Source organism: Passer montanus, unplaced genomic scaffold, assembly GCF_014805655.1.
Source record: "Passer montanus isolate IOZ18808 unplaced genomic scaffold, ASM1480565v1 scaffold53, whole genome shotgun sequence".
Lineage (NCBI taxonomy): Eukaryota > Metazoa > Chordata > Aves > Passeriformes > Passeridae > Passer > Passer montanus.
In genome coordinates, this window is record NW_024370263.1 from 5,896,541 (window position 1) to 5,921,159 (window position 24,619).

Genomic DNA, 24,619 nt, shown 5'->3' on the forward strand with positions numbered 1-24,619 from the left:
AACAGCTGAAGAATAGCAAGAATTTCTGCACAGAAACAAAATAGAAGCCGTGCAGCTAAGGCATACAGAAGTTTGATAAAAGGCAGGAAAATCAATACTGTGATTTAGAAATAATAATACTCCCCCCATCTCCAAAACTAAAAATACTGTACAGGAATCTTGAAGGGGAAATGGTTTCAAAACAGGATTCTGCTGTGTACTACATTATTTGCTTTGTCAATCAAATTTTGTCATTTCTTTGTTGAAATAATTCCATTCATACACTGGCTGGTGTGGCAGACTCAGTACAGTGTAGTTCACCCAAATTTGCCAGTGTGAGCATACTGCAAATGAGTTTCTCATCAGTATTGATCTTTCCATTGTGTATGGCACAGAAGTAAATTACATGATGTGATTGACAAAGTAATTTGCCACACTCAAATCAAAGTGTAATACAGGTGTGCTTCCCCTCTTCATTTTGCACAGAGCAATTTTATGGAGGTTTCACTGTGTTTAAAGCTGCTGTGTAATGTTTAATCATCTTTGATTGCTGATATTCAAAGTCATTTTTATGCTAGGTGTAGTTGTTATTGTCTTAGCTCAGACAAGAATAAATACAGGGTTGAAATGGTAATGCTGATTTACAGCCTGATAAAATTGCCTAGTTTATATACTTGTCATGCTTATTCTAGCTTAATTCCTCATACCCCTGGGAGACTTTTGAAGAGGGTTGTAGCCATTTAAAAATAGTTTTAAGGAGTAATAAAAAACATGTCTATTGTTGGGAACAGCTCCTAATGTGCAGTTGAGGTAAACAAATATTCTCCAGCCTTACAGTTCGTAGAGACTCTCATTTTGCAGCCTGCCTTTCCTGGAGGCCAATTAACAGCCAGTCAAACAGGCCAAGCTGTTTAGCTCTCTGCAAGCCCAGCTTGAGGAGCTGCAGAGCAGGATGCCATGCAGGGATTCATCATTTGGCACAGGGGTGATACAGCTCTCTAGTACTGAAGAGGAAGAATGTGTCAAACCTAACCCCAATTAATCTAAATTTTCCTGCTGTAAAATACTGGAATGTGGTGGGAACAAGGGCACTCTGAATATATACGTAAGGTGGTCACTCACAGATGATGGTGTTTGCTATTCACTTGGTTTTCTGGAATCTAAGATAACATATTAAGTGGCTTGCTTAATTATTGTGTAAATAATCATAAATTGCTTTTCAATAGTGTGATTAGATTGATTAAACACAAGTGGAGTTTGTAATAATTTTAATGAGCATTGTGGGAGAGATTATGACTTTTTTCAGGAAAACATGTGTCTTACTTGCTTAAGACTTTTGTTTTGTTTTTGGAGGGGTATATAAATCTCTAAAATAATTCCACTTTGAACTGAAGAAATGGATCATGTTCCAGAGAGGATTTTTTCTTGCTGTACAGGAATAATTAAATTTTTTTTCAGTGGATTGTAAATTATTAATCACAGAAGTTAGAGCTGGAAATGCCTATTAGATGATCCAGTGTATTTCCCTGCTGGTGGGGAATTCAGTCCTCTGGCAGTGTCTGTCTCAGATATTACACTTCGAACTCATCACAGAACACTTTTAATTTTTTTCCTTCTTTCTCTTATTCCTCCTCCCCTGCCCTTAAGAGTTCATTTGCCTGTGAGTGTACAATGGAAAGAGTATGGACATGCACATAATGCAGTTCACATCCGTTATAATTAATAAATGCTCAGGGATATCACAAAGAGCATATTCCTCTATACTTTTCCATAAGGCAAACTTTAAAAGTTTTTAAAGCACTGTTGGAGTCTCTTCACTGGCAGAAGGCCCTGTAGATCTCTGCACAGTATCTCTGTCTACAGATGGTGTAGAGAGCTCTTCCTTCTGAAGGTTTGTAAAAGCAAAGCCTTCTCAGGCAAACAGTGGATTACAGAGGCATGGAGGGATTTGCTGTGGGTTGGAACATTGATAGCGAGGCAATTAGGAACTCAAATTGAATATTAAAGATTGATATACATAATGGGAGCACTGCATGCATTACTGCCTTGTCTTTCACATTGAATTAACATTGGTAACAACTAAATTTGGTGAAGCTCAGAATCTGTCAACAAATGTTGAGCAATGATGTCTTTAATATTCCCAGGCATGTGGCTGAAAACCTTTTGAAGGCTGAGGGGTGGAAGGCGGCTTCCTGTTTGTAAGTCAATTCTTTGCAAATTTTGTTTCCTGCAGTGCTCTCTTGGAAAAATTTGAGTTCCTTTATTAGCATATATTTTAGCATGGATAATTTCCCCTGTGTTCCCTAATAGTCATAAGTGACTTGATCTCTTCTCTATGACAAATAACTAAACTAAAGGAAAAATTTTCTTCAATGCAAAAAGGCCCTGGGGTTAAATGTTCTCACATTTAGGGGGTTGTTGTTTGGCTGGTTGGTTTTTTTGTCCTTTTCTTTTTTCCCTTCCTTTTTCGTATGTGTGCTTTGTAACAAACCACACAGGGAAACATTTGGGAAGGCAGCAGTGCTGGATGCATGACCTGTAGCAGCAAGCAGTTCAGATTTGCCAGCTGTATTTGTGTGGAATTTAAGGGATTTTAATTCCTGAGAATTGCCATGGAGTATTTAATCCTACACTGTGATACATCTGGTGTGACAATACAGTATATTTTGCCTTTGTTACATTTTGTTTTACTGCTAAGAGTGTTTGCATTTCCTGTGCCCTGGGAACAGAGGCAAGTTCTTTGGCTGTCCACCTTGGGGACAGGTTTCAAATCTGGGCATTCCAGTAAGTCACTGATGTGCTCAGGTGGAGGCTTTGATCACCATGCAGGTGTTTGGACAGTGCAGCTTTGCAGAGCTGAGGCTGACTTTGCAGGTGCTGGCTTAGTGGTTCTGTTCAGACTTTGGCATTTGGCAGATCTGTGGTGGGTGGTGTTTTGGGTTTTTTCCTGAGGTACTGCTCCTTTCTGTGGCAGTTCAGTTTTTCACTGAAGGTGGGTGCTCACCCCTGGGCTTAGGGAGCAGTGAATATGCAGAGAATGTTTTAAAGCAGCTCCTGTAATCCCAGTGCAGTGCATGCATGTGAGCCTGCAAAAACACAGGAGAAAGAGATGTACAGTGTAAGTACAAGTGCATGCAAGATGCATGGCATCCATTTTTAACAAATCACAACAAATGCACACATCTTCCTGCATTTTAGGAGCTTCCCATCCTTCTGTGCTACAGTGACCTTCTACAGATAGAAAACTATGTTGGAAAGGAAGGAAACCCTCTTTGTTTTCTTTTGTATCTGAAATACTCTTACAAATAACTAGTGTTGGAGAATCCAGCTTTTTGTGTGAGAACAACAGGTCTGAGATGTAAGGAAAAGTACACAGCTTGACAGGATCTTTTGTCAAAATCCTGCTCTTCTATTCTCACTCTGTTTGTGGCAAAAGCTAACTTGATGCTAAAAGGTAAACCACATAAGGGATTTTTACTTTAATGTGTAGTTATCAAGAATTTATGTGTTCATTTCTTTAATCAAATTGTTGAGACAACCACAAATGAAAAAGATAAATTTCCTGCTTGACTCATTTTAGGTGATGTTGCCATTTTGATAAAAATCCTGTGATAGTGTTCAGGAGATGAAAACCCACGCTTTTATTTTAAGTTTTAGTGACTAACATCTGTATGTGACCACCCTATGTTTATACAGCAGGTAAATAATTCTGTAGGGGCCATCCATCAGTTTCATGATTTCACAAGAACACAAACCCTCTCCTCTCCCACCACCCCAAGAGGATACAAATTAGTGAACCAAGAAATGATGCTGTGGTGGCAGGCAGGCTGGCTCCTCATTGCGTATGCTGGAGGCATTCAGCTCCCTGCTCCCACCCTCTCCCCTCCCCCTCCTCACACTGTTTGTGCTCTTGATAACACGATGGGAATGATGACTGGCCCTTGTGCTGCAAACTTCTCTGCCTTCCCCACGGGCTGACAGTGTTGATTTGTTTCCAGGTGCACGCCAAATTCCGCTATCCTTTCTACTATGAGATGTGCTGGTATGTTCTGGAGAGATACGTGTCCTGTGTGACCCAGCGCTGCCACCTCAGCAAAGAGTACCAGAAAGAATCAATGTTAATTGGTGAGTGAATCCTTTGAGTGCAGATTCACAACTGATGCTGCCACCTCAGGCTAGCTGCTGCTTTGCTTTCTGCAAAGCAGATTAGAAACTGAACTGGAGAAATTCTAATGAACTGTTTCTTTATTTTGGGGTGGGGAAGATTTTTGACTCTGAAGCGTTTCCATGAAGTACCAACCTACTTTGAATTATATGTATTGAGCATTCCCTTAGCAAGTGGATCCCAGAAGATAATTTTTGGATGTGTTTTTTCGTTGGTTTCAGTAATGTTTGTGTTGGGATGATCTGCCAAACAGTTGAGGATTTACTGCCATGTTCAGCACAGCACCTCAGTGGCCAGAAATGTGTGTATTGCAGATGTGCTCTGGTGGGGTGGATGTTTTGTCCTTTTGTAGAGCAGCTCCTGTACAGAACACGGTGTGGTCACTAAAAATCTGCCTTCTTTCTCTTCTCTTTTCCTTAAATTCTCCTGTGGTTCTTTGGTGACTGGGTTCTAGTTCTGCAGAAGAGCAAACCCAAAAAACACCTACACAAATCTCCGTGATCTGTAACCCAGGTACAGGGAGGTCAAAGAAACCTTTACAGCAAGAGTTGAAAATGGACCAGAAGAGAGACAGACAGATGTGCCTGAGGCATTCCCTTGGCACTGGTGTGAGCTTTGCACCAGTGTGTGCCGATCCAGTTGTTGCTGTGCTGAGCTGCCTCCTTTTTCCTCCTTTTGATGGAAAGTGGTGATGGTCCTTGTTCCCTCTTTTAAGCACAGAATAGCTGAAAACAGCACAAGCACCACACCAGCTCAGTCTTAACTGATACATGTTAAGCGTGGAGGAGGACTAAAGCATTTCTGTGCCTCCTGCTCCCTGAGGTGCCACTTGGAGTGAACCTGGCATGGCTGGCACTGCCCCAGGCTCTGGACAGAAGGGAAATGTTCACCTATGAGCACAGTTCTCAGTAGAAGGGATTGAAGAAGTTAAGGTAAGGTGTTGCTCTCCAGTGAGTTTTACTGACCAAGAATAATTTAAGGGAGCTAATAATCTGTGTAGATAGGCCAGGGGGAATTCCTGGGGTCACTGGGCAATTGTGTGCTTCACAATTTAGCTCTGAGACCCTGGTCAGAAAGGTTAGTTAAGCAGAAATTCTGTGTGCAGAGGAATTTTTCTCATAAGATTATCCTAGAGGAGGAAAGGATGAATTAGCCCTTTGGATCAGCTCTTCAGAAAGCAGTGACAAAACTGACAACTGCATTCTTTGGAAAATAAGGACCAATCTCCTGTTGTCTAAACCACTGGCATGGAAAGAGGCTGGTCCTGCAGGCAGGGCAGAGGTGCCAGATCAGCAACGTGTAATTTCAGAACAAATTAGCTGTGGAGAGTGGATGGTTCAGGATATTGAGATGGGACCTTTGCCAGCTAAATCACCAGTGTGAATTCCAGCCCAGCTCCATAATTACTGATAATAGTTTGGTGGTCCCTACAAAATGTGCCTCAGTCCAGTTAGCTGGGAGATATTCCAGTCCTATGAAAGCTCACTGGGAGCTATAGATGTCCCCTGTCTAGAGGGAGCAGGATCCTTTTGCATGACCAAAGAGTGCCAGCTCCAAAGGCTTCAGGAAAAAGAGCCTGGCTAGCTGGAAAAGGGTTTGGTGGTGACTTGCTCAGGGTCTTGTGACCTGTGGTGGCTTCAGTTGCTGGCAGAGAGAGATGTATGCTTTTGTTTTGCCAGAAAATTGGGGTTTTGTTTTTATTTCTTGGCAGAAACTTTACCCTAAAATAATTATCTTAGTGGGGTTGTGGTTCAAAAGACAAAGTCTTCTATACTGCTGGATCTTTCACCTTGGCATTTCCCAAATTCAAAGCAGTAAAGGTACATTATTTACCTTACAAATCTGCATTGCTTTTTCTGTGTGAGTAATACTGTTTCAAATACTTGCTTTGCTTTTCTTTTAACTGGTCTGTGTGCAGCCTCTTGACTCGAATCTCTCTGAACTGTAATCTTTGAGTTAAAGCTGGTTTGTTCTGTGGGACCTGTATCTCGGTATCATTCACTTGCTGAGGATGGGATATCCTGAAGACCCTCCCTTTTTGCTTTCAAGCTTTTCTTCAGAGCTGCAAAAGTCCTTAAATTGTCTCTTCCTTAGGGACTTCTCTATCTGCAAGCAATTTCTTGATTTCCCATGAGGGAGTATCCCTTGACAAAGAATTTCCCATTATTCTTCTTAAGAGTAATGAAGCAAAGTACTTAACTTCTCCTCAAACCCCTCAGCAGATTTAATTGTCTTCTGTACTTCTTGGTTTAAGAAAAATTCTTCATATCCTTGTATTCTTTTCAGAAATTTCTCTTGAATAATCTAAATGTTTCTCCTACTTTTAAAAAACAATTTCCTTGAGTGGAAATTTGTTCTAAATTTGTTCTAAATGTCTGTTTTCTGCCTTTCCTTTTGGGTGCTAGAACTGTCTATTTTTCACCCTCCAGTTGTGCTGCTTTCTTTACTCACATAGCTTCTGGTACAGTGATTGTAGTGGATCTTTGAAGTTGAGAAAGTGATTATCAGTAGAGGAGGACATTGACTGGAGATAGTGCAGGACACTGCCCACAGTCTCTGGGATTCACAAGGGAGTAGTTCTCATAAAATTCACGGGGATTCTGTTCTCCTGAGTAAAGAAAAAAAAAATTACTATATTGATAATTCATTGTTGTAGAACACAGAAAACAGTTAATCAGCAGTTGGATTTTAAGGATATCTTTAGATTTTTCATACTGTGTTTTTATACATAGTATTTATTTGCTTTGACATGAAGGTTGTTAAATTCAGAGTGACTTTCAAGACATTGTCTGTTCATGAAGGTGTATTTGTGTGATTGTGTTGTGGTACCTCTGTCCTGATACTTGTATGCAGCTGTAGCAATTTGTATTGTTCTTTGTATTTATGTTTTCTAAATGTCTCCACTCACAAAAGTTCAGACAGGAAAAAACCCCACCTCTGTGGAGGCACACTGAAACCTGGAGTCTTCCCACTCCCTAAATAAAAACGTGAGTGCAGCTCTGCATGAGGTGGAAGATGATGGCCGTGCCTTCCTCCCCCGTGCTCAGGCCCAGGATGGATTCCCAGGCTGTGTCCTCCCAGGCAGTGTGTGAGGCTGCTCTGTCTCAGATCTCTCCCAGGAGGGCAAACACTCAGGGGGATGACGACATGACAGCAATCACAGGCTGCTGTAAAAGCACACCATCTCTTTTTCTCTTTTCTTTTGCTTGTCTCTCTCAACTGGGACATTTGTCCTGCCAGCTGAAATCAGAAGGGAGCCTATTGGGGTTCCTACTAGATTTGAATGTGTGCTGTTTTTCAGGGTGGATATGTCTTCATTATTTTTACTCTTATCATGAATGAGTCTGTACTGGATGTTTTCAACCACAGTTGACCTTCAGTGAGATATGGATGTTGAGAGTGAGCTGACAAAGAGTAATTGGGAGAAGATCCTGGGCTATCAGAGACGTGCTTTCTCTGTAGCCTGCAGCTTTGAAGATTCCCATTGCTAAAATTTTAACAGGATGGCTCTAACTGCATGTTAAGCCTGATGGATATAGAAAATATGCCCTCTGGCACAGTGAAGGAGCCATGTCTCTTTTTTCCCCCCTCTTCCTCGGGGGATAGAATAGATTTGCTTATGATAGACAGGTACCTGAGTATATTGAGTGGTTCCTGTATGGGGTGCTCCATGCAGTGGAGCAATGGGATACATTTCCAGTATGCTCAAGGTTTTTCTGCTAATGAAAATGTCATTGCTGTCTTTAGCAGACTGAAAGTAACTGCTGCTCCCAAGTCACAGTGGCAGGGTTTGGAGCTGGGAATGGCAAGGTAGACCCTACACACTGGACTGTTCTAAATAGTTCAGAAAGGTTTCATGATTATGCCTGACCCCCATCCCCTTCTTTTAAGTTCTCTAATACAGCAAGTTGCTTTTCAGCAAGGAAAGAAACTGTGTATAATTATTCTTGTACAAGTGGATAACTGTGAGGAAACTTAAGTGGTCTGCCCAGAGCCACAGGGAAGTGAACTGTTACAGAAAAGATTTCTAATGCTCTGTTCTGTGGTCAGGTCTGTGCTGCTCCACCTCTTCACTGAGCTAGATCACAGACTGGTCTGTATGAGCTGGTTTTGTTTGCTTTGAGATGAGGGGGTGAAGGTGTTTTTGCAGTAAGTTGTTTGGGAGCCCAGACTGGATAACCCCTCTGAAGCTGGGGTTCAGACCTGGGACTCAGTGGGACATTGACTCAGAAGAACAAACAGTTGAGCTGAGCGGGTGCTGTTTCCCACAGAGAGACTTAATAAACCAGAAACCTCCGAGTCAGTGGAGCCCTGGTAATACAGTGCTTAAAATGCACTTCTCAACAAAGTAAATGCAGATTATGCTTATGTAGGGCCTCAGCTCACAGCACAGTAACTCTGTCAGACAATGTTTTCATTGAAATGAATAAATAAAAATCATGGCATGTTGCATTACAACAAAACACTTGAAAACACAAAATTGAATCTCCCTCACCTTGAAGTTATCCTTCCATTATTGATTCCCTCGGTGCTTTTTTTTTAGATTAGCAGCAGTAGCAGACAGTTGTTGTGTTTTGAGAGCAGCCTGCTCTTAATCCGGTGGTGCAGCAGCGCTGTAATCCCCCGGTGCTCCAGAACAGCCTGGTGCACTCAGGGTTAGCCCCAAGCCCCGTGCCCACGGGAAGGGTGGGCAAGGCTGAGTGACTGCCAGGCATGCAGGGAACAGGCACTGCTCTGGTGGTGATTGTTTGGGGTGAGGTGGGAGCTGTTCTTGCCTGTCTGTGCCCAGGTGTGGCTGGCACGGCAGGGCTGCCTCGTGCCAGCAGCCGGTGGCAGGGACGCGGTGGCAGCTGGCAGAAAGGAATTGCCAGCCCCCCTCCGTGTGCTGCCTTCCCCTGGGAACAGGCCCCACTATGCTCTGGTGCTCCACTCCTCTCCTGCCTTTTGTTTCCATAGATGAGAGCAAGAGACAAAAAGTGGAGATCTCTCTTGGAAGCTTTTCCTCCTCGCACCAGAGCGTTACTTGGAGTAAATTATTCACACCTCCATAACGTGATCTCCCTCGTTTTCTTTAGGCCTTATTTACACTTGTGCTTTGCCCCACTTACAGCCATTAGTTCCTGTTCAGCAGAGCTACAGCATAGGAGGACAGAAACAGGATTTTCTTTGTGCAGATTTACACCACTTTCTGTTAATGACACCGTCCTGGCAGCGTAGGGATGTGGATCTGCTTCCACCCTCTCCTGTTTGATGCCAGAACTCTGGCATTTTCTCCCATTGAGGCCGGGCTTTGTGCTTGAGTCAGTTGTAAAACAGCTCACCGAGGCTGTGTGGCTCAGAGAAGGGGGCTCCAGCCCTGGATCCGACAGCCTGGATTCTCATTCCTGGTTTTTCCCTAGATTTGATGTGTGACAATGAGCAAATCGTGCTTTCTCCCAAGCATCTGTTTCCTCAGTTGTAAAATGGGAGAATGACATAAGCTGATTATGTAGCCTTTGAGGTGGGTACGTGTGCTTGCTACTGTGGACAAAGGAAAAAACAGTGTGAAATAAAAGTTGGATAACTGAGTGGGTTTTAAATGTTCTAGTTAAGATATTTTCTAATCCTGTTTATTTTTCTAAGAGAAGCATGGGGGTGTATTAGCACAGAGCAGAGAGGAGGAGCTGCTTTGGAGTGCTGATGCCACCACCTCAGCACACAAAATAATCTGTGAGGCTTTTTTGGAGGATTGCAGGGAGGAAGTTCCCCTGCCCTGTGGATGGAGCTGGATTTAGCTGCACCCTGCCTTGCTGATAGCTGGTGTTTTCTGTGGCTGCCATCTTTTCACAGGCATTTCAGCTTAAACTTGCCTTTCAGGAGTCATTTTATGGCCATTTTGGTTTTGAGGAAAAATGTAAGCCTGTCTGAAGGAGTAGAGTGGATGGAGATGCTGGGTTTTTGCAGACCCTGTAGCAGCAGCACGCTTGCCCTGGGAAGTGTGAGGTGACCAGCTCATATCTCTGGGGCAGTGACACACAGAGCTGAGCTGGCCCTGCAGGGCTTTTCTTGGGAACTGCAGAGCTGAGCAGCCAGGCAGGCTGAGCAAGCTGCCTCAGACACTGCCACTGCCTTGGCACCTCTGACCAGTGTGTTTGTGCAAGATGGTGCAGACTGAGCACAGACAAGGAGTGTCTGTGACCAGGAGGAATTCTCCAGCTTGGAACTGGGCTCCAGCATTTGTTTTGAACCTCAGTGTTAAACAACCGGATGCTGAGCTTCTCATTAATGTCCATTTAATCCTTCCTTAGGCATGGTTCACATTGTCCTAATCCAAAGCTACTGCACTGCAAAGTATGGAAGCTGTGAAAGGAACTTTTCATTAATTGTTCTCTCACTTCTTCTGTGTGACTTCTGTTTCCTTCGCAGTGTGTTTTTGTTTGCAGCTCCATCTCATACCCATTTCAGCCAGCAATAAAATTCACATTGATTTAACTGGGTGTTGCCAGTGTTAACTGTATTTTCCACAGAAATTCCTGCTGTTGCTAGCCTGCATTCAATGTTGTTCACTTAGTAAGGGAAATTGTGTCTAATAAATAAGAAAAGATGTGTGCTTGAGGGAACCATGGCCACTGGTTTCCTACATTGCTTTCACTGCTTGATTGCATGGAGTTGGGTAACAATTGGGGCTCTTAGGGGGAAATTAAGATTAATAGTTCTTTAGACTCAGAAACTTGCCTTTAAATCTTCCTGAGAAGTACCTAAAATGTATCAGGAATGGCATTAAGAAAACCAGTAGCATGGAGCTGTGACAGTCCCTGTGTTTCTCAGTGTGTTTTGTCTTGTTGTCGTAAAATAAGCACAGCTGAAATCCTCTGTCTCAGAAGAGCAGTGAGTATTCATGCACTAACAACCGGGGGTTCTGGTTTTATCAACAGTTTGTTGCTTGCAGAGAGGAAAAGTAGTGAGGAGTTGATTTTGTGCTGTGCAGGGTTCCTGGAAGAATGATGATGTACAGCATTTTAACGTGCCTTCTCCCATCATTTCCCCCTCCTCCTTCTGTGCTAACTCTCCTCTTAAAGCTGTAAAGCTGCCGAATCTGGTCTTTTTCGGATTTGTGGGAAAATTAATTGTGTGTGACTTAAGAGCTCTGCCTACTCCTAATTGAAGGCATAGAGGACTGAAGCTTTGAAGAAAGCATAATTTTTCCCTAAATGTTTCCCAGTCATTTGAACTGAGTAGATGTTAATGAAAACCAGCATTAAAACAGACAAACAAGCGCCCCCCTCAAAGAAAAAAAAATTAAAAATCAGCTGAATAAAGCCCATTCCTGTCACATACTCACTAAACCATTCTCCAGTGCCCTTTGAAATAGGCAGCACCTGGCCCCAGTGGTACAGAAGTGCTTCAGCTGTGAGGTTACACTAAAAATTCAGCATTCTTTTTCTAACTTTCAGATGCAAAAAGAAAACGCAGCACAGACAGCTACTCATCAGATTCGTGGTTAGACATGGATGAAGAATCTTGTGATGCCCATCTCCAGGAGGAGAAGGATGACAGCTTGGATAAGAACTCCAAATCCTTGGTGGATGGCTCCTCCTCACCCAACAGCACACACTCAGAAGGGAAGGAGGCTGCAGGGAGGAAACAAAAAGCCACAGTGATGAGGTACCTGAAAAGAACTTTGTCTAATGAGTCAGATGACAGCATAAAATCAACGACCCCGACGGACTATCCCAAAACACCCACGGGGTCTCCAGCTACAGAAGTTTCAACCAAATGGACTCACCTCACAGAATTTGAACTGAAGGGTTTAAAAGCCCTGGTGGAAAAGCTTGAATCTCTCCCAGAGAACAAGAAGTGTGTTCCAGAAGGCATTGAAGACCCTCAGGCTCTCCTGGAGGACATGAAGGTGGGTGTGATAACTTGGTGATCCACACAAACTCTGCTCTGTGGGCACAGCAGGGGAGCAGAAGGCAAAGTTCTGCTGCAGAGGGGTGGCAGCTTTTGTGTGGTGACCAGCTCATGTCAGGCTGCTCTGCCTGACAGGGAAATGATTCCTTGAACCAAAGCTGTCTCTGGCTCCTGTTTGCAGCCAGATTTAAGTGACACAGTCCTTTCTGACTGTCACAGTAGAGGCCAAAAGTTTGGATCCTCTCATAATTCAGCACTTGTTAAGTTTCACATGTAAATATTATACCTCAAAAAGTCTGTTTATATTTATACTTTTAATCAGCCCTTTTTGGTCTCGTGTCTCCCTGGTGTACACCTCATTAGCTGACACATACAAAATGTAAATACTTGATTGCAGCTCAGGAGATAGATTGTCTAACACTTCCAGCTGCTTTTTTTTTCCTTTCACCTTTTTCATTTTCCTTTCCTCCATTGCCCTCTATAGGTTGATAATTATTCTCCACTGGTACAATATATTAGTTTTGGAGCTGGTGTGAGGCATGAGTACTCACTAGTGACACAACTTCTCTGTAGATTTTCAGTCTGTGAACAGTATGGATCTTCAGTTACATATTTTCTATACACAAGAGCTCTGTAAGGCACAATCTGAGGGGAAAAATATGTGTTTATGTGGTAAATGGGGATGGAGCCTGTACTATTTTAGTGCAAGTGGTGTAACAGCTGCTTAGAAAGGCTTCAAAGCCATTAGAGAAGGCTGAACATGTGCAGTGTGCAGTGGAACCATATTCCCTGATCCTGGAGCTTGGAAGTGTGATACACTGCTCTCGTTCTGGTAAACCACAAGAGCTCAGATATTCTCTTCTTGCAAAATCATTCACTTTGTACATGAAAGTGGATACACCTGCTCAAAGTTGCAGATGTAGATTCACGAGCTTGCTCTGGGATCAGTCATCTTTTAATCAGAAATCAAAATGAAGACCAGAAGTTGAATTTGTGGTGAAGCAGAAAGAATGGTCATGTTACTTCTCCAAGCTTGATGCACAGGATAATTTTCACTTCAAAATCCAGAAAGGGGTGAAATGTATAATGGCTGCTGCAGATGTTCCCAGTGGATCCTGCTCCCTCTTTGGATGCCAGACTCCAGAGTGCTGTGAGACATCTCCCTAGAACACAGCAAGGTACCATATGTGAATCTGGCTTAAAGCTCTGTGTGGGAGTATCTGTTTTCCTATTCCTCTCCAGAACAGTGGATTCACTGACTACAAAGATGCAGAACTACCAATGGACTGTTTACAAAAAGGCCAGTATCACCTTTTTGGTGATGCTGTGCTGTAACTGGTATTAAGTGAGCACCTGCCAGTTATGGTGTACAGCTTGATGTTCCATCTCCTTTGATAACTGCCTGCTTCTAAACTTTCTGTCCTTGCCAGCACATGCTGTAACCATCAGGATGTAACCCAACATCTGGATACTGATGGTTCCCTGCTGGTTAAAGAGCCCATGACCACATCTAAACATCAGCAGGATTGTTTCCCCTGGAATCACCTCTGGATGTTTGGCCAGTCTGTGACTGATTAGCCAGAGTGAGACTTTTTAAACTCATGTTAACTCAAACATCTTCTTGAACAGTGTCTAAAGAAGTGCTGAAGAACTTTCTCACCCATCTTTTTTACAGCATTGACCCACATACAAGCCAGCTCTCAGTCTTCAGAGAGTGGGAGCCAGTATGGCAGAGTAAATTAATGAAAGCCCATGCAGTCAGCTTCCCCCATAACTCCCTGGGGTTGCACAATCCACTTCCCAGGTGCTCTGAAGGAATGGGGGCAGTGAGGGGCAGCTGAGTGCAGGTCAGGGGGCAGTGCAGGATTCCCAGCACAGGCCTTCTCTTTGCTCATCAGCAGATTGTCACAGGCAGCCAGTGACAAGGTGTGACCCATTCCCATCTACTTCTGAGACCCTGGGTGCAAGAGCCATCCCTCCTTTCTGCCACTGTGCTCCTTGGTGTGGGGTGTGGTAGAGAGCAGTGCAGTGGAGCCAAAGCATCCAGTCTCCTCAGAGCATGAGGTTTGTTTTCTTCAGTTTATTCACTTCAAAAAAAAAAAAAAGAAAAAAGAAAAGAAAAGAAAAATCAAACCCAAGTGTGTGAGTGTTTCGAGCTTTTACCTTCAAAGGATGGGGCGTGCTGAGGGAGGAGTTGCCAAGTGACAGATTTTATTCCTCTGAGCATGCTCCAGCATAATGGTCCTTGCAGGATCCAGGGTTCCTTGGTGTGAGCGTGCAGCTGTTCCCCCCTTGCTGTTCCATCAGGTTCTGATGTTCAGCCCCTTGGCTGGACAGGGTGAATGAATTTTCCCTTGAGATTCCCAAGGATCTCCACCCACTGCTCCACACATAATGGATGAGCTGTTGTTACCACAGGGAACTGGGGTGCAAAGAAATTAAGATACAAGTAATTTTGGGTACTGACCTTATGTGCCAGGACAGTTAGTGTATTTAACAATGATGTGTGCAAAAGATGATTTTAATTATATTGAAATAGTTGTGGCTTAACATTTCTGCAGAGCAGGAGTTCTGATCTTTAGCATCCAGATCCCAAGCCAGGCATGAGGAAGAGCAGGAGCACACAACTCATGACACCCTGTGGAATATTAACTTAAAGATTTGCCCTGTACCACATAAAGACATAATGGCAGAGGAAGAAATACAGTCCATTTTCCAGAATGGTATTTATCTCCTTGACCACTGAATCATGTTCTTTGCTACAAGTTTTCCAACCTGTACAGATAATAACGTGGGGGATTTGCTGATAGCATCAGCAGTGCAGTGAGCAGAGGCCTGGCCCCTTCACCTCACCCTGATGAGTACCCAGGGCACATTCAGTCAGCTGTGTGACTGAATGGAGGCAGGAATCCTGCAGGAGCTCTATGACCCATGCTGTGACTGTATTTGGCTGTATTAACAAGGTTTATTTCATGGGCAACCCAACTTTCAGGCATGTGATGTATTAATAATGCTTCCTATTAGAAGTACCCTTTTAGTGCACCCATTTGAGAGTTATTTTTAACAAATGCATAGCAAGAACATGCTCTGACAAAGTCTGAAAGCTCTTGCTCTGCTGGGAAAGTCTTAAACAAGTTTCTTCCTGAAGCAAATAAATCAGTGTTTATTCTAGCACTTTTATTTCTTAATGAAATACACTCAGGAACTTTTTTTGTATGACATTCAAGTCTGTCTTTGTGCTTTAGGAAGATAATTAATGTTTTCAGAAAACAGGATATGGATAGTTAAACTGGAGAAAGGAAACCATTTTATTCAGTGATGTGAAGTTTCACAGAACTACTCGGGGTAGCTCACAAAGAATCCATGCTTTCCCAGCTGAGCAGGAGCACGGTAAAGGATGGGTGACTGGATTACTGCTCTGAGTGGTAAACACAACCACAGCTATTTACAGCTATTTAATGTCAAGTAGGTGAGACTTTCTGAAGTAAAGTAATTTATTTTCCTTACCAGAAGGGAGACTGAAAACTAAACTAAGCCAGTGTAAATTCCTTACACATCATCTGAGCTCCAAACTAAGTGTGCCTGTCTGGTGGGGACACAGCAATCCAGAAGTGCCAACTGCTGCCTCTGCAGATTGAGCACCCATTTATCACCGTGATCGATGGAGTGCAGCAGCACAAGGGAGGCTTATTTGCAGAGTGGAACAGGCCTCACTTGGAGAGCAGGTCAGTTCTTCCCTCAGCCCAAGCAGGGAATGAAATCCCTGGTGGTTGCAGCAGTGCTGGGGTGGCTTACACATGAAGAAGAGGTCACCACTGTACTCCTGGGTGTAGGCTGCACTCCATGTCACAGGACAGGTGAAGCTGAGCACACCTTGGATTGTGGCACTGCAGCCCACACTCATTAAGCCCACTGCCAGGGATTCTCACCTGTGTGCAGCCTCTGATTTCTGCACATTTCTGTGTGGTACCAGAGGATGGTAATTCCTGTGCTGCTGTTGGGGATCAGGATTGTGAGACCTGCCTCTTACTACTGCTACAGACCTTGCCCACTTCAAAGCAAAACCACTGCTATTCTGCAGAAGGGCCAGTGGAAGTCCATTAGAGCAGAAGAAACTCGGTTTGAAGAACAGAGGTTGTCAAATATCTGCAACTCCTTGGCAGCAGGAGAAGATTCTTGTGCAAGACAGATGATATCTACTGAAATATGTTCTTACTTTTTCTTGCCAAGAAATCTTACCCCCTTCCCATTCTGATGACAGAAAAAAAACCTCCCTCTACTGAATGCATTTCAGGGGAGTCATTCCTTGCTGTGCTTTTGAAATTAATGGCTAAGCTGAATTCTTATACAGTTAATCAGCTTCTTCCCTTCATACCTGCTGTTGTCACCACAGCCCTCAAGTGTAATGAATCGAGCCACCTTGTGCTGGAAGAGCATCACGTTGTTCCTCTAACTGGAGCCCCATGGCTTTTCTTTATCTTCTTTTTTCTTGTTTTTAAGCAGGTGAACAAAACCCTGCCTCCCCCAGGCTGTTGTGAGCTGCCACTTGACGCTCCCGTCAGCGCGAGTGTGGCTGTGCTGTGCTCTGTGCAGACAGCCGTTGTTTTCAGCTGCCTCAGATGATAAGCTGCCATAGTTTTGCATTTCTCCTTGGATAATATTTTCACGTGATACATACGATAACAAGAAACCTTCATTACCTTGCCAAGTTCTTGGAATATACTGTGCTTTCCATTGAACTCCAAGTCTCTGACAGTCGTTAGTGGAAATGTTAAGATTTTCTGTCTTACAGGCTTTCAAACCTAAGAGTAGCAAAGTAAAAAGGGATTAATTTGTCCTTTGTTTATGGCTCTCAAGCTGCCTCCTTGTTCTGGAGAATTTTGGCTTTGCAATGAGAATACAAAAGAGCTCTCAGTTTTAGGATTGAACTTTCAGAATGTGGTCACAGCTCAGTTAATGCAGTGATCTCTCTCCAAATAAAAAAGACATGAGAAAGGAGGTGCTCCTCAGCTTGGCCACGAGTTAATTGGCCAATGATTAAAAGTTGTTGGGTGTTGCACTGGAAGAGCAGGTGCAATACAGACTCTGCATCACAGCCAGGTTGATGTGTTTACTCCTCAGCTTTGCAAACCCCTGAGTGCAGCCGCAGCACCAGGCTGATGAAACTGGGCTTGTACTGGTATTGCTTATTTTGGTCCCTGGTGCTGCTTTCAGCCTAAGCAGCAGCACCAGCAGCCTTGCTGGGGTGCTGCTGTCTGCAGGAGCAGCTCTGTGCTGTGTGCTGCTAGCAGCTCTCATTTCAGCACAGGCTGGGGAATTGGGCTCAGTGTGACAGGCTGTCTGAGCTCCAGGGAGAGAGTCAGCCCCAGGGACACTCATCCAAACTCAGGCTCCTGGGAGCTGGAACATGCCATCACACTCCGGGCTTTAGTTGGATGATTACAGATGAATTCCAAGTGCACTCCCTATTAAAACAATTACTGTATTTTAAGCTCTTTTTGTATAGTGTGTGAAATTACTAATTACTAGAGTGCTGCACTGGGGACTGACAGAGCCTGCTGCCTGTTGTTGGCTAATTAAGCTTTTTTCATATACTTGGGAACAGCACTGCTGAACTTCATTGTCTGGGGTCATCTCCTAAATATTCTGTTGAAGTAATTTCCAACCTGCAGTTCTCATTTGTTCTGTTGGAGCTTTTTTTTAGGTCTTTAACCTGTTGGTGCTGATTTGGCCTTCAGTTTTCAGCAGCACAGCAGAATCCTCCTTCTGACTCCTTTTTTTTTTTTGTTTTCATTTCTTCCTTTTCAGCCACCTGAACTCCACAACGAAGAGCTTTGTAGCTAAATTAGTGAGCATGTAGGGAGTCACGGGAGGCGAGCGTGGCCTGTTCCCAGCTGCACCACGGAGTGTTTTACACCTCTGTGCTGACTTACTGGTCATGGCAGTGATTCACACTGGTGGAAGCTGTGTCAGCCTGTGCAGCCCACTCACGACATTTCTAGAACAGTGCATCAAAGAAAAGGGCTTGCTGGGGGTGGAAGGGAGGGGAGACCAATCTTTTTCCCTTAATGCTGTCCGTAGTCAGATCCTTTCCTAGTGAACACTCAGGAACCTGAATGCCTCAGCTGGTCACATGAAGGGAGCTGGATTCCTGCAGCTCATCATGGGGGGAGGAAGGGCAGTGGGAATGATGGTGCTCTTGGATTGCCATTTGCAGAAAGATGAAATGTTCCAGAGTACATTTTTATTCTTGACTTATCTGAATGATCAGGCATCTGAGGATTGCTCCAGACTACACACCTGATGCCCTGTGATGGCTGAAACAACAGGGGCAGAGCCTCACTGCTTCTCAGGCCTTCTCCAGCCCTGATTAGGAGAGAGGGGGTCAGTTGGGATTTAATGACCTGGATTTGAGGGAGAGAGGTGATAGTGGTGAGGCCCTGGTTTTGGACACACCAATATTAAAGAATTCTGTAACATTTGAGGTGATTGATGCAGATTTTGCTGCCTGTTTTGCAAGAAGTTTCACGTCTTGGATGTTAATGACTGGTGCTAGAGTTTCAGTGGGAATTGGAAGTGTGGCAGCAAGAGGAACTTGCAGAGATCTTGTCCTTCTGCCATGAGAGCAGAGTAGGTCTCCTGTAGGTCTCTGCACTCTTGAGTTGGAGAAATGTTTCTCTGGTTAATAAAGGCCTTTTCATTTGCCACAGAACATACTAAAGGAACATGCTGATGATGACCAAAATCTTGCCATTTCGGGTGTCCCTGTGGTCAGCTGGCCCAAGAAGACCACAAAGGTAATGAGACACAATTACTTACTACCCATTGTTGTGCCTGGTCTGGTGTTTATTTATCTATAATCTGACAAAGTGCTGTGTATCATCTGTTGGCAGCTGCTGGCATCTTTAACACAAAATGTTACTTTTAATGGTTTTATGATTAAGACTTGGAACAAAATGAGAAATTGCCGTTGTAGGGAGAAATCAGAGTTTCAATTTAAAAAGAATTTGAGCCTTACTTACCAGTATAAAACTTTGATATGTCTTGATCGTTTACTAATTATGGTTAAATCTAAAAATTTTGATGCATTTTGTGTAAAATTAAATGATGTGTAAATGCTACAAATCAGTCACTTAGGGAACACTCTCGTCTGAACGAGAAGATGGTTTTTCTCTTACACTGTGAGACTTCCTGAGTGCTCTGTACATGTGCCACTGTAGCTTTGAAGCATTGTTTTCTGTCCTTGTATCCTAATTTTTCCTCCTATACATGGGAGTAATTCTTTTCACTTTGCAGGAGAACCATGAGGTTTGCTTCGTTAAGGCTGATAAAGGGTTTGAAATAATTAACGAAAGAACAATGTCAAAAGGCTGGTTGTTATTTATAACAGTGGTATGTTTACCACACTGCAGTTATTCAGCACGCTGTAAAAGCAGCTTTGCTTATTTAGAAGATGTCTCATCGCTTCTATTTTTACTTTCATTTTTCACTGAATTAGTTTTGTAATCCATTATTTCTTTAGAAATGCTGAAAGGGTCGGTCAGCCTAAATCAGGCTTCGATCTGAAAATCTGTCATTATCCCTGCAGATACCTTTCAAATAATTACCAGGGAAGACAATTCACTCAGGTCTCACTTTTTGTGCTGCTGAATTGGTGTGGCACATGTAGCCAGCCATGAGAATTTGCTGTTTGCAGGTGGGGAGTAGGAGACCATAAACATGGAACTGCCAGAGGAGAGTGGGGCAGGATGAGCACATCACGTTCCTTCTTGGTCTCTTTTTGGGTTTTAGCTCAGCACATTTCAGAGGAATTGGGTCTTGTTAAATACATATTTCCCTTTTAGCTTGTAATAAATCCAGGGGAATATGCTCTGTGTTTAAAACATTGGTTTAGAAACAACAGTGGAAAACCTTGAGAAACAGGTGTGGGATTCTCCACTCCTTTGGTTTTGTGGCTGCTGCTCATTCCATGGTTTAGGCATTGAATAAAGCAAAATCTCTGTGACCAGAGAAAAGGTGGTATGGGAAACATGTAAGATAAAACTGAGGAACAACTGACTCCCTTTTGAGCTTGTGAGAGAAGGGAGGATCTGAGTGCTTTGAGGCTTTTATAAGCTTTGGCATTTGTTAATGTTCTTGTTCACTTTATTTTGGAACCTTGATAAATGCTTCATTTCTTCTATTTTATTTCCGTGTATTGGCAATGTAACTGCAACTCTAAAGGATTTGTAATTTTTATGACTTAAATCTTACCCTTTTTTGCAAAATCCATCTTGTTAGCTGCAAGGGATTTTTTTTTCAGGTGTTTATTTTCCTTCTGCCTTTCTGAAAGCAAAAACATTCAGGAGGCATCATTCCCACTGGTATGACAATATCAAACATACCAGTTAATAACAAATACAAGGAAAACTTTCACAGAAAGTTAGACTTCAGGTTGAAGTTTGGGAATAAACAAAAATTGATAGTAGAAAAAATCCTTTCCCCATTATCTTAGTATTTGCTTTGCTTAATCTGTGATCAGTTTCTGTTATGTCTTATGTCTTAGTTCAAAGGTACACTTGCAGATAGGGCTGCACATTTCCCAAGAGAAAGTTGTTGTGGTGCTTCTGATTGGCAAATGTCCTTGTCATCTTCCATGTTGCAGCTATTTCCCTTCCTGGGAACAGAGGCCAAGCCAACAGGCTGGGAAGCTTAGAGCTGAGCCTTTGAGTTCCAGATTAAAATCTGTGGGAAAGACAATATAGGGGAGATTTGTCTAAAAGCAGTTTTAGTAGTTAAGCTTGGTTTTTTCTCCTTTGTTCCCTGTAAGCCCTGATAATGAAATAGAAGATTTTACAGAGAAGAAAAACCCTTAGGGAGGGGGAAACTCCCTTGGAAAATGGATTGTAGCTGGTGGAGCAAGTCTCCATGGCCAGAAGATTCCACAAATGTTGAGCACCAGGCAGGGGAGTAAAATCTACCAGTAATTTTGCTTTCTGCACTCTTGCAGTTTCTATAGGAGAAATGGCAGATATTTCCCAGTGCTCTCCTGAGATCCTTGTGTTCAGAGGGAGCAGGAGATCCAGTGCAGCACAGGACCAGCTCGTGTGGGGCTGCAGGAGACATTTTATTTGGTATCAGTTTCCAGGGACAGGAGGATTGTCTGATTCCAAGCCGTGAAGCAAAAGAAGGGAACTGAAATCCAGAAAGATGAAGCAGTACATGGAACAGAGTACATCTCTCTTCCTTTCTCCTGAGAGAAGGCTCCAGAAGAGATTTAGAAAGACAAGAGCAGCAGATGGAGAAGGAAGAATAAAGCCAGCATTAAATGCCAAAACATTTCAAAGAAAATGGAAATTACTGTAAAGAAAGGAGGGGAAGAGACTAGAAATGGCAAGAGAGCAGGATTAGGAGAGAAGCAAGTACTGAAAAGGGATGGAGTGGAAAAGCAAAGAGCAGAGGAGAGAACCCTGATTAAAGTCAAGGAGTAGGGACAGGGAATGTCTGTGTAAGTAACCCAAGCTGGGGAAGGTCGAGCTTGGTTACATTGACTTGTTTTGAAAGGATGTGCCTTTGGTACCTGAATGATTTTTGAAACAACAAATAATATTTCCCTTTAAAACAGAGTCAGTTTCTTTCACGTGCTGTGAGTTGCAGAGCTGCAGAACGGCTCTTGAAGCCTGTGACATGCTGGGGTTTAAGGAAGAAATATGTTCATTCACCTCAGATCCCACTTCAGAGAGGAGGAGGTGTAGTGGGCAGGACATTTCACCAAGTGCAGGGAAGTGTGTCCGTCCGTGTGTCCGTCCGTGTGTCCTGGCCCCGCAGTGCTGCCTTGCTCTGTCCACCTTTTCCAAAACATTTGGGGCTGCCACTCACACTGTAGCTCCCTGACAGAGAGAATGGTTCTCTGGGAAAAGAAACAGAAGAGATGATCAGCCTTGGTTTAGTGAGTGGATGGAGAACTGGGTGACATTTGGTGATCTTGTGGGTGATGCACAAAACGGGGTCTGCGCCTGTTCCCAGCCCTGCTGCAGCACCTGCTGTCCTGTCAGCTGAATGGCACATCCTGCTCCCTCCCTGCTGGAGATGGGGCTTCCCAGCTGGGAGGCTGGGAGGTGAAATTAATGCTTATAAACATCTCTTGCATCTTCAGTGAAAAGTTCTGTAGTAAAATGTAGGAACCATTACTGTTTTGTGGTAATAAGAGAGATGGAGTGTGATTCACAGACACCTCTTCAGATCATATTTACTCATCTTTATGGAGCTATTTTGAGCTGCTTGTACTTCTTATAATTTATTGACAATTATTTAGCACAATAATTACTCTCCTTTAGGCACCTTTTTCCCCCCCCCCCGCCTTTGGAAACTATTTCAGAAGAAGCAAGAAACTTTTTCATTTAGCTGTACAGTAAGAGACAACAGTCCAGTGCCAGTGGTCTTAGGATATGTACAACAATCCTAATTTAGGCCTGTTGAAGGAATCAGGAATGTGGGACTGAGTGGATATTTGAAACCTGCTTGTCCTGCTGGCTGACAGTTTGTGTACCTGCAGGCAGGACATTTCCCACTGGCTGTGGCGCGGATGCAGCTGTGGATGTGCAGCCCCCTCCTGTTCCTGTGCCTGGGGCTCTGCAGCACTGGCCTGTCCTCACTTGGTGCAGGGCTCAGTGTTTCTGGGGGGTTGCAGTCATGGATCATTAAGGTTGCAAAAACCTCCAGGATCATCAAGTCCACCCTTTGACCAAATCCTGCTGTGCCATGCTGTCTGAAGGGAGGATCTCCACAGGGCACACTGCCTTCAGGTGCTGGGTTCTTCAGCAGCTAAAGAGGAGCAAGGAATCATCCCAACTAACTTCTACACCATCCCTGGGACAGGAACTTTTGGGTGGTGTGAACAGAGCCTAAACCTGATTTTCCACTGTGGCAGCTCGCAGCTGGTCACTGGTGCAGGAAGCTGTTCCTGCCAAGCCCAGTCTCAAAACCCATTCCCACGAGCTACTCAGCCCTGCAGCACCAGAGTTCCCATTTATCTGCACAGGAATTAGGGATAGTATTTTATTTAAGGACCTCAGAATATGGCTTGAGCAGAAACCACGTTTTTCAAACCATTTCCTATTTCTGGAAGAAAACAGTCAACTCCAGCACCATGTAATTACACTCTGTGGCAGTGCCTTCTGTTTTTATCGTGATAAAGATCTTCAGTTGTCTATGAAGAGCAGCTATAAAGAACTAAAATATGTTTGGACTCTCCTGTTCTGTGAAGAGTTAGAAATGCAGACCGAGAGCTGGATTCCCATCTCTTACCTGGCACAAAACTAAAGCCACTGCATTTGCAATGAGAGCGAGTGTCCAAATATATTTAGGTCTGGCTGTGAGCAGGAGATGGAGCTGTAATTTTTGGGAGCTGGTTAACAGTGCTGCAATATGTGGCTGTTTCTCTGATGCCTGTTCATATTCTTTCTCCATGTAGTTTTTACCTGTTGATTTTAAAAGAAGATAGCTGAGAAGTCTAATAAGGAAATAGTAATATTCCTATTTAAAGGAATACTATTAATTAGTAAAGGCCACAAACTGAAACTTTGATTGGATTATTGGTTTTTTTAAACACCAGTTTCCCTACAATTGGCAATGCAAACAATGTTCATAGCTCTGTATCAGGACATGAGAACCAGGAAGAAAAAGTGATCATTAAAAAAAAAAAAAAAAGGAAGGCACCTCTCAGGCTTTTTTTTTATTTTTTGAGTTGGGGTGGTCACAGGTAGGCATCACACTGAGAGGGTCCTTCTGGGATGGCATCATCTGATTTCTGTCATTAGTGAGTTCTGTCCTACAGCACTTCAGTTTGTACCTCATTATTTTTATTAGAAGTCTTTTTGCAGAATTCTACATACACATCCATGCATCTGAAAAAGAAGGATTAACTCATATGAACTAATTTGTGAGAGGCAGAGCAAAAGGCTGATTCCTGAGGCTGAGGAAAGTCATGTTCCACCAGCCCACAGTCCTTGTAGCACTGTCCTGTTCCTGCTGGTGCTAAAGGACTTGTAGGAACAAAGCAGAAATACAGAGATTCCCTTTGCTTATCTTCCCTGTTAAGATGGAAGATTATATCTTCATCTTCTCTGCTTAGTTTTCCCTAGTAGAATTTTTTTTCTCTCAGTGAATTTACCTAATAATTTGTGGAACCTGTTGATCTTTTTGATCTCCTCAGCATCCTGTGCCAGTGTCCCCTGCGGTTTAATAAAGCTCTGTGTAGATAAGTACTTCCTTATGTTGTTTCAGATCTGTCCTTTAATATCATAAATACACTTCATGCCTTCTGTATCATGCATTCTGAGAAATTTGAATGAGGTCTCTGTTCATCTCTGTGCTGTCAAGGATTTTTTTATTTCCCATTACTGTGTTCCAGTATTTTTTCCTCTATTCCCAAGCGGAAAATCACAAGTCAGTTCAGTCTTTTCTGGCATGAAAAACATACATATGAGCTTTTTTTTTTTTTTTTTTTTTTCCCCCCTCTATTCTAGTTCCATTATAGGTAGTTTTGAGGTGAGGGTGAATGTGGGACTCCACAACCACATATATTCAAGATGTGATGTTGGAGAC

At 43.3% G+C, this 24,619-nt stretch overlaps 1 protein-coding gene across 6 annotated transcripts in view; it reads left to right on the forward strand.

Moving 5' to 3' along the window:
- Nucleotides 1–24,619, forward strand: part of KDM2B (lysine demethylase 2B) — a 105,347-nt gene that overhangs the window by 47,902 nt on the left and 32,826 nt on the right. For all 6 annotated transcript variants that reach the window (XM_039724386.1, XM_039724387.1, XM_039724388.1 and 3 more), the window contains 3 exons: nucleotides 3,978–4,104; nucleotides 11,578–12,032; nucleotides 18,745–18,831. In XM_039724386.1, the coding sequence (XP_039580320.1) occupies nucleotides 3,978–4,104; nucleotides 11,578–12,032; nucleotides 18,745–18,831 (669 nt within the window). The remainder of the gene's footprint in view (nucleotides 1–3,977; nucleotides 4,105–11,577; nucleotides 12,033–18,744; nucleotides 18,832–24,619) is intronic.